At 39.4% G+C, this 16,709-nt stretch overlaps 1 protein-coding gene across 2 annotated transcripts in view; it reads left to right on the top strand.

Moving 5' to 3' along the window:
- Positions 1 to 1,869: 1,869 nt before the first annotated feature.
- Positions 1,870 to 16,709, top strand: part of Tbc1d9 (TBC1 domain family member 9) — a 114,280-nt gene continuing 99,440 nt past the window's right edge. For both annotated transcript variants that reach the window (XM_047566219.1, XM_047566220.1), the window contains exon 1: positions 1,870 to 2,900. In XM_047566219.1, coding sequence (XP_047422175.1) covers positions 2,771 to 2,900 — 130 coding nt within the window. In that variant the 5' untranslated portion in view covers positions 1,870 to 2,770. The remainder of the gene's footprint in view (positions 2,901 to 16,709) is intronic.

Raw genomic sequence — 16,709 nt, 5'->3', positions numbered from 1 at the left:
TACAAGCAAGTCACCACAAACTCCTGGCAATTTCTCTGATTTTTTGCTGTGTCCTTCTACCACAGGTTATTCCTATTTATTATAATAATGGCAACCCTGAATTCCTGGCAAAAAAATGTTATAATTCTTCCAAGAAACTGGAAAATAACAAGGACTTTTGAATGTTTCTTTTTTGCTCTCAGTGTCCAATCTTGTTTTCCAAGCAAACGTTTGTAAATTTTTTGTATTATTAGTTTTATACTTTTAGCATCACAAAGGCAAGTTTTCTTGTATGTTTTGTTTTATCCCCAGAGCCTAGAGTACAGTAAGCATTCAATAATTATATAATAAATAAAACAAATAAATGATTGACTGAATGCAGGAATTGTACAAGTAAATAATTCCTCGGAACCAGCAGATTGGGAAAAAAAAAAGGCTAAGCTAAATTTACACATTAGGGCTAAGGTAGAGATTTGTGTGTCAAGTCACAAGTTTAAGCAATGTAAGGACACTTCAAATGACAGACTTAAAGCATTTAGTAGGGATTTTATAAATGCAGTTACATAACATGACAGGTTATCTAGAAGCATTTCAAAAATATTGTTATAAAGGTATGTTAATACATGTGTCTCATTAGTACTCCTGTTAGTTTTTTTTTTTTTTTTTTTTTTTTTTTTTGCAGATTTGTGAGTGAAGGCATTGCGCTGATTAAAAGTGCCCAATGACATTTTTGAGTCTGTTAAATATGTGAAGGTGCCAAACGTCTGGAGGTCTAGGGTCTCCAAAAAGGCAGAAAATCTGCCCGTGTGATCATGTACAAGGGGCCTCCCGTTCCCGATAGTCCTCAGGTAAGGATCCACCGGTACAGCGCAGCCTCAGTAGAGGAGAGGGCACTGTGTCCACCCAGCCATTTGACAGATTCACCTTACAGTCAGAGCTATGTAAGCAAAACTTTTGAAGTCCACAGGTATTTTAGTCCTTGGTGCTGCTATAATGTACTACCCAAGCCAGGGTAACTTCTACACAGCACAAATTTCTTTTTTCTCATGATTCTCAAGGCTGAGAAATTCATGATAAACTTTGCCCCCCCCCCCCCCCCCTTAGTAAGGGTCTTCTTGCTGTGTTCTCATATGACAGATGCTGAGCTGGAACCTCTCCAGGGCCTTAATCCTATTCCTGAGGATGGAGCCCTCGTGGTTTAATTACCTCTTAAATGTTCCACTTCTTAATACTATCGCACTGGTAACACCTGAATTTTGGAGGTGACACATTCAAACCCTAGCAACGCAAGAATGCCTCATTTGAATGTTTTGCTCATTCAGAAAGGGGGAAGTTCCTAGACTTGTCAGACATCTTGGGCAAAGCAGAGTCTAGTAAACTAGGATCATTAGGGAAGGCAAGCCTGTTTTGATGAACTATTCCCCAGATCTGCCCAAATCAAAGGTCATCGGATAAGTAGGTGAATGTTCTGTGATACCACCAGCGACTCCATGTATGAGGGAAAGTGAAACTGTCTAGGGATATAAAGCCTAGTTCTTGTGTCTCTGGTTTCACTTTCTTAAAAAAATTAATCCATCTATTAAGCGTGGATAATCTCTGAATTTCGCCATGCCGGGTCCTCGGAACTCCAAAAAAACCTAATATAGGAACAGCTGTGGTGTGAATTAGTTGGTCTAAGCTTTTGGGCTGCTTCCAACTTCGCAATTGCTCATGCCCTACAGGTCAAGGAAAGAAGTGATGTAATGCACTTAGCTGGGCCACTTTAATTACAATGGAATGGAGAGGGGGAGGGGTCACAGGCGGGGACAAGTTTAGCGCATGACTTGCCCCAGGGATGCAGGAAACAAAAACATCGACAACCATTGGTTGCGTCCACTTCCGACCCTGGGATCTAGCTGCAGGTCTGGAACCTTGAAACACACATTTCCTGGGAAGAGGGTGGCGCTATCTTATACAGTGTCAACCTCAAACAAACAGCGCACACACGCTCACGCAGGCTGGCAGCGTCCTCCCTGCTGGGATGGGCGTGGGGCTCAGTGCTTGGCACACGGTCCCCAGAAGGCTCCTGCGAAGCCGGTTACGGTTGCGGGGCTCGGCGCGCAGAGTCCGAGGAGGATCTGCGCTTGTGGAAACTGGTGTCACCCGGGCTCGCTCCAAGTGAGCGGCGCTGTCGTCATTCATTCGCAGTGTCCGGAGCGTCCTTCCAGTGGGAAGCTGGGCTGGCCGCTGGTGCAAGTGGCCCCGAGACGGAGTGTTAACGCGCGGCGTCCCCGGGAGCTCTGAGCAGCTAGAGACGCAAGCGGCCCCGGAGCCAGAGTCGGAGCTGCGGGAGCAGCCGCGCCCCAGCTGGGCTCGGCCCTGACCGCGGGGACGATCCGGTTCGCGTCGCCCGCAGCCCTGCCGCCGCCGAGCGGGATCCTGGGACCAAGCCACACCACTTCCTCCTCCTCCCGCTCTCCATCCTCCTCCCGCTCCTCCCGCCGCGGTGGGCCGGAGCCGGGCGGCGGAGCGGCGGGCCTGGGCGTCTGCGGCCGCGGGCGCGCGGGGGGCGGCGGCGCTGCGGGGAGGATGCTGCTCGCAGCACCCGGGTCCTCGCGGTCCTCCCGGGCCGCCCGCGGGGGCTTTGTTGTGGCCCTGGCGCCTCGGGCCGCCCCCTGGTGAAGTCGCTGGTAGCCGCCTCACCTAGCGGGCGGGAGGGCGCGCGTGTGGCCCGGAGTGCGCGCCCGTGCGCGCCAGTGTGCAGGACCCGACCCGCGGCCCCTTTGTGCGTCCGCCGTCGGCGGCCAGGACCATGTGGGTGAACCCCGAGGAGGTGCTGCTGGCCAACGCGCTGTGGATCACCGAGAGGGCCAACCCGTACTTCATCCTGCAGCGGAGGAAGGGGCACGCCGGCGATGGAGGCGGCGGTGGCGGACTGGCGGGTAAGCACCGGGCCGCTCCCTGCGGGAGGGAGACCGCGAGCACTGCGGCCCCGCCCGCGGCCCTGGGCTGCGGGCACCGGAGACGCCGCCCGGTCCCCCGGGCTCGGCCACGCGCCCCCCCGGGTGTGTGGAAGGCATCGGGAGTCGTGATTTGCAGACTGGGCGAGAGATGCTTCCTTTCTGACCTGTCAGGCAATGGGGTCTTCGCGTGCTGGGCGCCCCATTTGTGGGTGATGTTGATGAGAACCAGGATGAGTGAGTCTGGGGCGGGGGCAGTATGATCCCTTATGAGTTGAAAACGTTATTCCCTCCCCCTCCCTCCTTTAAAAATACTGCTTCATATATGGAGAAGAGAGATGGAGTGGTTGATTTTTACTTCACTGTCTTTACTGGCAATAGCAGGATCAGGTATAAAACGCTCTTTTGTTTTCAGGGAAACAATCAGTAAGAAGCTGATGTGGTCATTTCCTATATTAGTTATGACCAAACAGAATGAATAAGGAAAAAGAAATTCTTTTGTTGCACCTAAATAGTCATAAAACAAAGCAAGTAATCTGGTTCTTTTGTAAAAAGAATAGGCTGTACTACCGCATTTTAACTAAATGCTATTATTAACCCGGTCACTTCTTCTCTAACCCCTTCACAAAGTACTACTAATGTAACTAACCGAAGCCATGTCTGATTATAAGATCAGTCAGACCCATATCCCAAGGAGTGCCATATCTGAACGATCTTCCTTTATTAACTAAGTAGCACATGGTGAGAAGTTACAAATAATCTTGAACTCATACTACAGAGAAATTGATCCTTCCCCTCCCCCTGTTGGGGTGAACAGAACTGGAATACTTTTTACAGTGAAAAAGTTGACAGAAGACACAGAAGTTTACTAGGAAAGAAGCTACAGAAGAGATGACCTGTAACCTCTTTAGACTTGAGACTATTTCACTCTCCCAGAGTTTGCCTGCTAGGTAAATTGCTTTCACAATGTGCTGCTGTGAAATAAAAATTCTTGATATGGTATGTATTTCATTGTGAATATATTTATAAACTGGATTTATCAAGATTAAAATTCAGGAATCATGTGGTACAGCATATTCTGGCATATGTTTGAAAGATTTTGCTAGTACATCTGATGGTTTATAGGTTATCTGATTTTTTTTTTTTTTTTTTTTGCACTTTTCCACTAAGAGAAAATCTGTAACACTCTAGCACCATTATGGAAATGCTGACTGGTGAATTGGAATCAGAATTTTCCAGTTCATTTTGTAGAAGTTATCTGAGTATAAACTTTAATGTGTAACTTGCATATCTAATTTGGGATTGTCCTTTTTTAAACCCCAGACAGCAATGTGGCTATTTTATCATAGTAACAAAGAAAATATCCAGTTGGAATTAACTCTCTAACACCAGTAACCACCAAGTATTTCTTTTCCCCAGTCATTTGCAATAGAATATGAAAAATTCAGGGATGTAGAGCCTTTGTTTTTTACTTAATATGTTTATCATGTTCCTACTGATACTTAAAGCTGTAATTCACTACAGTCCTCTGTAGTGACTCATTCCTCATTTGGTCCACTTATTTCAGATAGATGAGATCTTTTTAATTAAAAACTCAGAAATACTGTACCTTTCTGGAATAATTGAAATTATCTTCCTGAGTACAAATAGTCCTGCCAACAAAAGTTTATTTTCAACCAACAGAGGTAAAATGTTTGGTCTAATAGATTAGTATCATGTTCAAATGTAGCAGTAACATTTTAGAAATTGTTGTACAATATATAGTATTTTTTGGTACCAGGGATTGAACCTAGGGGTGCTTAACTGTTGAGCCACATCCCCAGCCCTTTTTATGTTTCATTTTGAGACAGGGTCTTAACTAAGTTACTTAGGGCCTCACTTAGTTGCTGAGACTGGCTATGAACTTGATCTTTCTGCCTCAGCTTCCCTAACCACTGGCATTACAGACCTGCACCACCATGCCCAGCTTACGATGTATAGTATGTTCTAACTCTAGTGTGAATATATTTATTCATTCATTAACTTACTAAATCATTAACAATTTTTTTTTTTGGCAAATTCTAAGGTGTCAGTGTCGTGAAACTCACAGATAGATACTGAAGAAATCATCACATAAATTAATATAAAATTACTGCTCTATGGGATAGAATTCAACCTAACTCGAAGAGTTTAGTGAAAGGGCAGAGATGGAGGCTAGTTTATCAGAATCAGTGAAAGAGGCTGGGGTGGGGGTGGGGGAAGCTGTTACCACCTCAGGTCTGGAAAACAAGAGGCAGGGATGATATTACTAGAGTCCATTAATGCTGGAGCCAGGGAGGAAGAGCTTGAGCCCAGAGGAAGGAGCCAACCCTGGAAACACCAACCACAGACAGCGGAGCGGATGGGCCCTGACTCTTTTCCCCACCCTCCCAGCTTCTGCTGCTACTTCTGCCAGCGCCCATTAGAAGCCAGAGGCACTGTGCATCCTAGTGATGAGATCTCTCTCAGGATCGGTTTCCTCTCCCAGGGATGGACTTGGGAGGTGGTGGGCAACTGAAAATGACCATTGCAGGTGTCGTAAGGAGAACATGACATTTGTTAGCCTCAGTTGGGATGGAGATGGAGGTGGGGGCAAAGGAAAAATGTATTTCCTGAATAAATGACTTTTGAGCTGAGAAGTAAAGAAGAAAAAGATGGGCCTGTGAGGAGAGGAGGAAAGAGCGAGAGTTGGGTATCAGTTGTTGGAGATTTTCTGGAAGATCTCAGCACTTTTATATCATGTGCATTTTCTGGACCAAGTCGACAGTGTCCATCAGGAAATGGATGATGACGGATAAGCGCGACTCCTGTCCAATATGAACTGGCCCTGTGTGGTCATTATGGTGCTTGGTAAGATTTTAGCACAGGAAATGTACAAAAGAATGAGCCAAGTTTGTTTAAAAACATTAAGCCATTCTGTTCTCAATTCTAGCTGTGTGCATAGGTACTGATGTTACGGAGCCTTCTGTCCCACATGGACTTATTTATTTAACCTCTTAGTTTTAATGGATATTTCATATGCGTACAGAAAAGTGCACAGAATATGATGCAGAGTGCAGTGATTCATCACGAAGTAAATACTTTGCTACCACACCAGGATTTTGAAAAGACTAGAATATTGCCAATGCCCCAGAATCCCCCATCACCACTCTCACCCTCCCTTATAGGTGACCACTCCCTGGTGTTCTTGGCAAACACTTGTTTTTCTTAGAGGTTTTTGACAATGAGCATATCCCTAAACACAGTACGTTGGGCTTGCCTTTTTTTTTTTTTTTTCATAGAGTGTGTATTTGTGCCTGGACCTTCCTGCTCAGCATTGTTTGTGATACTCATGACTCTTGCCGCCTGTGGTTAGAGTTCGTTTGCTTTTCTCTGCTCTATGGAAAACTGTTACAGGGATGTTGTATGATTTATGTATCCACACTTTGTTTGCTGTATGGTTGGTAAATCTTTGGATGGTCCCTTGGGGGCATTGTGGACCATGTGGCTGCGGTCACTTTTGTGCGTGTTTCATGATACTGTGGCTGGATATTTCTATTTGGTCCATATCCAGGAGAGGAATTGCCAGCTTATAGGATGTGTGTAGTATCAACTTCAGTAGATAATCCCAAACTGTTTCTAAAGTAGTTGTACCAATATACTCCCACCAGCAGCATCTGGGAGTTTCCCTGGCTCTATATGTTTGCCAACAATGTCAGTTTTCATGATTTTAGTCATTATGCTGGTTTTGTAGTAATATTGTACTGTGGGGTTAATTTGCTTTTTTTTTTTTTCTTACTGATAAAGTTGAGCTCCTTTTCTTTTGTTTATTGGTCATTTGAAATATTTTGTAACATTGTTGTTCAAGTCTCTTGCTCATTTTCTACTGGGTTGTTTATATTTTTCTAATTGAATTGTATAATTTCTAAAAATATTCTAGAAATGAGCTCCTTCTTGGTTAAATGTGTGGCAGGATCTTCCTTCCCTTGCAAGTCTATTCAGACTCTTAATAAGAACAGGTTTTTAAAAAAATATTAACATCCAAATCCTTTATAGATTTTGTTTCCTTTATGCTAGTGTTTTATTGTATCCTGAGTATTCAGTAAGTCTTTTCCTACTCTGTTAAAAAGATATTCATCTATATTATTTTCTAGAAGGTTTACAGTTTTAATTCCCAAGTTTATATCTAATATTCATGGGAATTAATTATTGCATATAGTATGAGGCAGGAGTCAGGTTTTATTTAAACAAAAGTTTGTCATTGTTGTTGTTTTGGTGGGCTTCCATTTGATCTGTGTACTAGGAAGATCATTCTGTCTCACTCCCCTGTAGGGCTATCCCCCTTATAAATCAAGTACCTAAATGTGGATGGTCTGTTTGGGGCTTTCTGTTCCTTTTGTTTGTTGGTATATTCTTGCACCAGTATCACACTATAGTTTTTTAACAAGAATTTATATTTAGTAGATCAAGTTCTCTTGTTCTTTGTTCTTGGATACTCTTTGACTTTTACATTCATGTAACATTTTAAAATCATCTTATTAACATCAACAACATCTTAACATCAACAACAAAGACTTAAAACTGTTGGGATTTTGTTTGCGATTACATCGTCTATAAACAAATTTTATAAAAATTGTTACCTTTTTAATATCAAGTCTTCCAGTTCATGAAAATGGTACACTCCTTTATACATTTAGCTCCTTAAAAAATTATCTCAATAAGCGCTGGTGTTGCAACTCAGTGATAGAGCCACTTGCCTTCCAGGTGGAAGGTCCTGGGTTTGACTTCCAGCACCCAAAGGAATAAACATCGTTCAATAATGTTTCATAGTTTTCTGTGTAGAAGTTGTAAAACATTACTAGATTTAGTCCTAGGTGTTTGGCATTTTTTCTTTAGTTGGATATTGTGTCTTTTTAAAACTTAATTTCTTAATTCTTTTTTGCTAGGATATAGAAATAAATGGTAGTCATTTTTTATATTGACCTTACAACCAGAATGTCACTAACTTAAGCAATGAATTTTTGTGATTATATCTATAGATTCTTTTGTATTTTCTATATGCAAAACTAAATCATCTGATAATATGAGCAGTTTTATTTCTTATCCTTATGCTTTTAAGAATTTTCTTTGCCTTCAGTTGTGAACTGATGTGGTTATTGTACATATCCTTGCCCATTTCTGGGTCTTAAAAGAAAGACTTTCAACATATTTTCGTTAAGTATGATAATTTGTAGATTATTTTTTTCATTTAAAGGGACTTCCTATTCCTAGGTGGCCAAGAAGTTTTGATTATATGGATCCTAAATTTTTTCAAATACTTTTCTGTGTTTATTGAGGTGTAACTTTTTTTCTGTTTTCTGTTTATGTGGTAATTTTAACTGATTTTCAAGTGTTTAACCAAACTTATGTGTGTAAAATAATCCAACCTGACTATATTTTTTATGTTAACTAATACCATTTTCTAACACTTTCTTTAGGACTTCTGTGTCCTTTTAGTTTGGCCTGTAATTTTTATTTTTTTATAACAACTGTGTCAAATTCTAACACCATATATTGGACTTAAGAGTGTACGTTCTGATTGTTTTCTAGAAGGGTCTGTATGTTATCAGTGTTATTTCATCCTAATGAGTTTGGCAGAATTCATCAGTGAGACTGTCTGACCTTGAAGTTTCCTTTGTGAGAATGCTTTAAATTGTGGATTAGATTTCTTGAATAGTACAGCAATATTAAAACCCTGAAAAACATTTCATTTACTCCTAGTTATATGTCATATATTTATAGAATTTATCCTTTTCATCTAGATTTTGAAATATATTGGCATACATTTGTCAATAATATCCTCATAGTTTAAATGTCTGTGGAATGTACAGGGGTGCCACTTTCCCTTTCTTAATTATTCTTTCTAGGAATTTGTCAATTTTTGTTTTTTAACTGGTCAACTTCTGGACTGTTGTATATTTATTTTCTATTTCATTAATCACTGTTCTTATCTTTATTACTTCTTTTGTATATTTTCTTTGTATATAAATTGCTGGGTGTTTTTGCCTCTTGTTTTTTTTTTTTTTTTGCAGTGCTGGGGATTGAACCCAGGGCCTTGTGCTTGCAAGGTAAGCACTCTACCAACTGAGCTACATCCCCAGCTCTGTTTTTGCCTCTTGAATGTGATGCTTTGGGGTTGGGGTGTAGCTCAGCGGTGGAACACTTGCCTAGCATGTGAAACTTTGGATTCAATCCCCATCACCAAACCAAACCAAACCAAACAGACCCAAACCAAATAAAGAAATGCTTAGTTAATTGACCATCAGCTGTATTTTCTAACATATGCATTTTAGAACCTGCATGTCTGTCTAAACATGACTTTATCTGTATTCCACAACTAAGTTTTGATATGTAGTAGTCTGATGATTATTGCACTCAAAATAATTTCTATTTATCATTTTTTCTGTCTTTTTTATCTTAAATTATTTAGATACATTGTTCTTAATTTTCAAACATGTTGGTACCTACTTTAATGCAGTCAGAAACCTTATATGATTTCAGTGCTCTGAAATTTATTGACTTGTTTTATGCCCTGCTGGTGGTTAATGTCTTGTAATGTTAAGGTGTTCTGCTTGAGAAAAACACATATATTGCAATTGCTGGATAAATTATTTATTTATATTTATTTGATCAATTTGAGAACCTGTGATCAAATAGTTCATATCTTAACTAAATTTTTAATCTTTTGATTCTGCAGTTATAGAAGTTATATTTAATTCTTCAATTATAACTATGGCTTTAACTATTCTTAGAGTTCCCTAAGTTTTTGTTCCTTACAGTTTGAGGCTGAAGTATTAGGTGTATATACATATTTATAATTGTAATATATAATTTCATAATAATAAAATTGGGCATTTATTATTATGAAATATTTACCTATTTTCCCAGAGTTTCTTAACACTTCATCATTATAGTTATAAAAGACTGATTTTTTTTCAGTGTTTGATATCTTTTCTATGCTTTTACTTTTGACCTTTATTTACTCTGTTTTTGGACGTGTCTTTTAAATAGTTGATTATTTCCTTAATTTCTTTTGAATGTCTTTGCCTCTTAATAAGATTAGTCAATGTACATGTGACTTGGATTTTCACCTATTTTATTAAGTGGTTTCTTATAACATTTTAATTCTTAACATCTTTTTGACTCAAGAATGTGTAATTATTGCTGTTCTTAAAAGTCTGTGTTCAGTTAGATTTTCACACATTTACCATTTTTGTTGTACTTTCTTCTTCCATCTCTGACCTTTTTTTCTGGAATTGCTTTTCTACTACCGAAAATATATCCCATACTCTTTCTTTAGTGAGAGTCTGCTGGTGATAAAGGTTCTCAGTTTTCACACATCTGCAAATGTTTTCATTTTTTTTTCTTTTTTTTCTTATAAACAAATGGGGATACATGTTGTTTCTCTGTTTGTACATGGAGTCAAGGCATACCATTTGTGTAATCGTAAATTTACATAGGGTAATGTTGTTTGATTCAATCTGTTATTTTTTTATCCCTTCCCCCCACCCCTCCCACCCCTCTTTTCCCTCTATACAGTCCTTCCTTCCTCCATTCTTACCCCCCTCCTTAACCCTAACCCTAAACCTAACCCTAACCCTAATGCTAACCCCTCCCAGCCCCCATTATATGTCCTCATCCGCTTATCAGTGAGATCATTCATCCTTTGGTTTTTTGAGATTGACTTATCTCACTTAGCATGATATTCTCCAATTTCATCCATTTGCCTGCAAATGCCATAATTTTATTATTCTTTATGACTGAGTAATATTCCATTGTATATATATGCCACAGTTTCTTTATCCATTCATCAATTGAAGGGCATCTAGGTTGGTTCCACAGTCTGGCTATGGTGAATTGAGCAGCAATGAACATTGATGTGGCTGTATCTCTGTAGTATGCTGATTTTAAGTCCTTTGGGTATAGGCCAAGGAGTGGGATAGCTGGGTCAAATGGTGGTTCCATTCCAAGCTTTCTGAGGAATCTCCACACTGCTTTCCAGAGTGGCTGCACTAATTTGCAGCCCCACCAGCAATGTATGAGTGTACCTTTTTCCCCACATCCTCGCCAACACCTATTGTTGCTTGTGTTCTTGATAATTGCCATTCTAATTGGGGTGAGATGAAATCTTAGGGTAGTTTTGATTTGCATTTCTCTTATTACTAGAGATGTTGAACATTTTTTCATATATCTGTTGATTGCTTGTAGATCTTCTTCTGTGAAGTGTCTGTTCATTTCCTTAGCTCATTTATTGATTGGATTATTTGTATTCTTGGTGTAGAGTTTTTTGAGTTCTTTATATATTCTGGAAATTAGCGCTGTATCTGAAGTATGAGTGGCAAAGATATTCTCCCACTCTGTAAGCTCTCTCTTCACATTACTGATAGTTTCCTTTGCTGAGAGAAAGCTTTTTAGTTTGAATCTATCCTAGTTGTTGATTCTTGCTTTTATTTCTTGTGCTATGGGAGTCCTGTTAAGGAAGTCTGATCCTGAGCCAACAAGTTGAAGATTTGGACCTACTTTTTCTTCTATAAGATGCAGGGTCTCTCGTCTGATTCCAAGGTCCTTAATCCATTTTGAGTTGAGTTTTGTGCAGGGTGAGAGATAGGGGTTTAATTTCATTCTGTTACATATGGTTTTCCAGTTTTTCTAGCCCCATTTGTTGAAGAGACTATCTTTTCTCCATTGCATATTTTTGGCCCCTTTGTCTAGTATGAGAAAATTGTATTTATTTGGGTTTGTGTCCATGTCCTCTATTCTGTAGCATTGATCTACCTGTCTATTTTGGTACCAATACCATGCCGTTTTTGTTACTATTGCTTTGTAGTAGAGTTGAAGATCTGGTATTGCGATACCCCCTGCTTTGCTCTTTCTACTGAGGATTGCTTTAGCTATTCTGGGTTTTTTATTCTTCCAGATGAATTTCATAATTGCTTGCTCTATTTCTGTAAGGTACATCATTGGGATTTTAATTGGAATTGCATTGAATCTGTATAGCACTTTAGGTAGTATGGCCATTTTGACAATATTAATTCTTCCTATCCAAGAACATGGGAGATCTTTCCATCTTCTAAGGTTTTCTTTAATTTCTTTCTTTAGTGTTCTGTAGTTCTCATTGTAGAGGTCTTTCACCTCTTTTGTGAGATTGATTTCCAAGTATTTTATTTTTTTTTGATGCTGTTGTGAATGGGGTAGTTTTCCTAATTTCTCTTTCTGAAGATTCATCACTTATGTATAAAAATACATTAGATTTATGAGCATTGATCTTGTAACCTGCTACTTTACTGAATTCACTTATGAGTTCTAAAAGTTTTCTGGTGGAATTTCCAGGTTCCTCTAAATATATAATCATGTCATCAGCAAACAGGGATAGTTTGAGTTCTTCTTTTCCAATTCGTATCCCTTTAATTTCTTTGGTTTGTCTAGTTGCTCTGGCTAGATTCTCAAGGATGATGTTGAATAGAAGTGGTCAAAGAGGGCATCCCTGTCTTGTTCCAGTTTTTAGGGAGAATGCTTTCAGTTTTTCACCATTTAGAATGATATTGGCCATGGGCTTAGCGTAGATGGCCTTTACAATGTTAAGGTGTTTTCATTCTTGAAGTACATTTTTGTGCTGAATGGTTGGTTGGCAGTTAATGTTTTTCTTAAGCAAGATCAAGATACAAGTCCCATAATCGACATTGATAAGTAAACTGTTTTTGGGAGAAATCCTAGTTCTTGGCTCGCAGCAGTTTATGTCTCAAGTGTGTAAACTTGCAGAGAGAAGCATTCAGCTCTGACCACCTAGGAATATAAATAACTGCCCCAAGTTGACCTAGTGTTACCAAGGAAAAGTGTATAGGGGCCTGGTGGTCTGATCTCCCATGGCACATTGTGATTGGGCAAGAAACTTATAAAATGTATACTTGTTCCTGCAATAAATAAATGAGTTTGTAGGCTCCTCACCACAAGCCTGTTTCCACCCAACTCCTAGAGTCTGGGGTCTTGACTCCGCAGCCCTTACCTGCGCCTGAGCTAGCCTGGCACCCCTACAGATTGTCACTCTGAATTGTTGTTGCTTTGTAGGTCATATGTCTTTTTTCTTTAACTGCTTTTTTTTTTTTTTTTTTGGTGCCAGGGATTGAACCCAGGAACTCAACCACTCAGCTACCTCCCTAGCCTTTTAGTTTTTATTTTGATGACAGAGTTTTGCTTTGTTCAGAGTTGTTCAGGACCTTACTAAGTTGCTGAGGCTGATTTTGAACTGGTGATCCTCCTTCCTCAACCTCCTGAACAGTTGGGATTACAGGTGTGCACCACTGTGTCGAGCTCTTGAACTGCTTTTAAGATTTCCTCTGTGACTTTGGTTCTCTGTCATTGTATTACAGTCAAGATATTTGTGGATTTTTAAAACTCATGTGTGGAAATAGTATGATTTCTTTAATCTTTCTTACATTGGTTTTCTAAACATCTCATCCACTGTCTCTTAAAATCCACCCCCCACTACTTCTCCTTCTCTTCTGATACTCCAAAGTCATGAATATTTGATCTTTTTATTATATCTACTATGTCTGTTATCTGCTGATGTTTATGTTTGGGTTATTTTCTTCTACTGTGTTCCATTTTCCCATTTGACTTCCTTAACAAGACCCCCATAGCACAAGAAATAAAAGCAAGAATCAATAAATTGGATAGATTCAAAGTAAAAAGTTTTTTCTCAGCACAGGAAATAATCAATAATGTGAAAAGAGAGTCTACAGAGTGGGAGAAAATCTTTTCCACACACACTTCAGACGGAGCACTCATCTCCAAAGTTTATAAAGAACTTAAAAAACTTTACACCCCAAATACAAAAACCCCAACTAATAAATGACCTAAGGAAATGGGCAGATACTTCACAGAAGATGTACAGGTGATCAAGAAGTATATGAAAAAGTGCTCATCATCCCTAGTAATTAAAGAAATGAAAATTAAAACCACGCTAAGATTTTATCTAACTCCAATTACAATGGCTATTATCAAGAACACAAGCAATGATAAGTGTTGGTGTGCATGTGGGGAAAAAGGTACACTCATACCTTGCTGGTGGAGTTGCAAATTGGTGCAGCCACTCTGGAAAGCAGTATGGAGATTCCTAAGCTTAATAATTCTTAATTTTTTTTAATTCTAAAATTTTCATTTGTTTATTTTATATTTTATATTTATTATAACACTGAATCTTGTTTTTTGTCTTTTTTTGAGTGAGTTTAGATCTTTAAAAAGTCTGTATTAATTTCATTATCTTGAGCCCATATACATCTCTTCTATTGTCTGTTATTTCTCTTAGTTTTCATTCAGACTGTTTGGTCTTCCTTTACACCTGGTTACTTTTGATTATGCACTGACTATTGTGTTTCTACTTTTTAGGAGCAGACTGAAGCAGAAGGTAATATTATTTTCTGTAAGAGAGATTTTTTTCCTTATTTGAAAAAACTTTATAAGTTTATTGATAGATTTCAAAACTGAGCTGCAACCTGGGTGTTTTTTCCTACTTAAGATTACACTTAAGGTTAGGGTGCATTCCTCGTACATCCTAATCCAAAGAGAAGTCATCGTTACTTCCCTGCCTCTTTGGTGGCACTGACTCCTGTTCTGGTCTGTCCAGTCCACAGTTCTTTTAAAGCATATTTATGTCATAGGGCTAGAGGGAAAATCAGTGGAATAGAAGAAGATTAAGAGGGAGTGAGGAGGGACAGGAAAGAAGAGGAAATGTGGAATGAATTTGACAGAATGACACTGTGTATGTGTGCAGATATACCACAACAAATTCCACCTTCTTGTATATCTATAAAACACTAAATAAAAATAAACAAACAAATAGACAGAAGACCAGTAACATAGAGAAAGAGTAACAGGGGGAGGGAACAGGATAGTGAAAGAGGAGGCAATGGGGACTGAAATGGAGCAAATCAAACTCCATGCTTGTATGATTATGTCAAAATGAACCCAGCTATTATGTAATACGATGCACTAATAAAAACATTAGGGAAAAAAGCACATGCAGACTCTCGGGCTCAGGAGCCCCTTCTGGAAGGGGTAAACACCTTCCAAAATAATAGTTGTCTCAAGGGTAGGGCTCTGCAACCCTCCCTTCCCTCCAGGTGAGATCATTTGTCTCTTTAATTACTTGACATTTTGGAGTACATTTGTCCAGCTGTCTAGTTGTTGTCAGAGGTGGATATTGGTTCATATCGTCTTGTCTGTCATTCATAAGGAAGGTATAACTCCATTTCATACAAAAGAAACTACGACTTTACAGAAAACTAGTGACTTGCTCTAGTTCCCCTAGCAAATAAGGGAGAGCCTATTTAATTTTGTGCTTATTTGGTATTTCTTACGAGACTAATTATAATGGCACATGTTAACCTCATTTTCTCCCTACAAACCCCACCCACCTTGAGAATCTTAAAAAAAAAAAAAAAATGCTGTGGACTCCACCTCAAAAAAATGAGAGCCCTCCAAAACTTGCCTAAAGTATTAGGAGCTTCATGGGTCCCGGGTGAATTAGAACATAGGCTTTGGGTTATGGGGTGCACCAGAGATGGAGTCAGTTTCAATTCACCAAATTAGAAGTGTGATTTCTTCAGTAAACTCTTCTGTCAGAAATGTACTTGAGTACCAGCTGTGTTTAGAGTGCTAACTTCACAGAGATGTGAAATCAAGAACAGGCAGATTTCTGCTGTGGGCCATTACTGACCTAGTCATCAGAGCTGAATGAATACTTCTAAGAGAATTGAGGCAGCCATGGAAGCCATATGGGTGCAGACCACCTAAGGCTGTATTGAATCACTGCATCTCAGCTAGCTGGGTGGAGATCTTCACAAGTAGGGAAACTTGTCATTTGGTAACCAAACAAAGATCTCCCAGTGGTGAGAGAAAAACAACAAAGCAGTGTTCTAGAAGCCCCAACTGGTGAACGGGGGCTTGTTTTAGGGTAAATACTTTCATCTTTCTAATTCTGAGTGTTAGCTAAGTAACTACTAGGTACACTCCTTAGTTAATATTGTCCCATGTATACAAAAGCAGTTAAATTTTGTCTTAGTCCCTAACAGAGCTTAATGTCATAACTTCTGTGTGTTGGGGTGGGTGGAAGTCTCTATTTGTGTGTAACGCTGGCTTATAAAACTTGCATAACAAACCAGTGCTATGAATAGGAAGCATGACTAGCAGAAACAGATTTTGCTTATGTTTTTATGAACATTAAGAGAACTTTTAAAAATTTTATTTTATTTTATTTGTTCTTAATTAGTTGTACATGACAGTAGAATGCACTTACACATTTTGATAGATCTTACATAAATGGAGTGTAACCTCTCATTTTTCTGATTACCCATATTGCAGGATCACTTTGGTCATGCAATCCTACATGTACATGAGGTAATGATGTGTTTACATTAAGAGAACTTTATCCACAGAATTATTTAGTCCCCACATCAAACTCATTTCAGGCTTTTCCTTGCTCTACAAAGAATCAGTGAGAACAAACATGCATTACTTACGCAGGATTTGAGATGACTTTTGACATCTTCTTGGTATTTCTAAATGGGTCTCAAAACTTAGGCAAGACAAAAGCTGCTCCAAGCTTCCCTGAAGGAATGTGAGAAATCTGGGAGGTTGAGGCCGACTTCGGTTCTAGGAGCATGGCAGATACTGTCCCAGTGTGCCATCTTCACGCACAGACAGGACCCACTTTATGAAGCCACGTGGTAAATTACCGTAGGGTTCCCAGGCCTGGCT

The sequence above is a fragment of the Sciurus carolinensis genome, chromosome 10 (genome assembly GCF_902686445.1).
Source record: "Sciurus carolinensis chromosome 10, mSciCar1.2, whole genome shotgun sequence".
Taxonomy (NCBI): Eukaryota; Metazoa; Chordata; class Mammalia; order Rodentia; family Sciuridae; genus Sciurus; species Sciurus carolinensis.
Note: the sequence above shows the minus strand (reverse complement) of the source record. Positions and strands in the feature narration are given on the sequence as shown.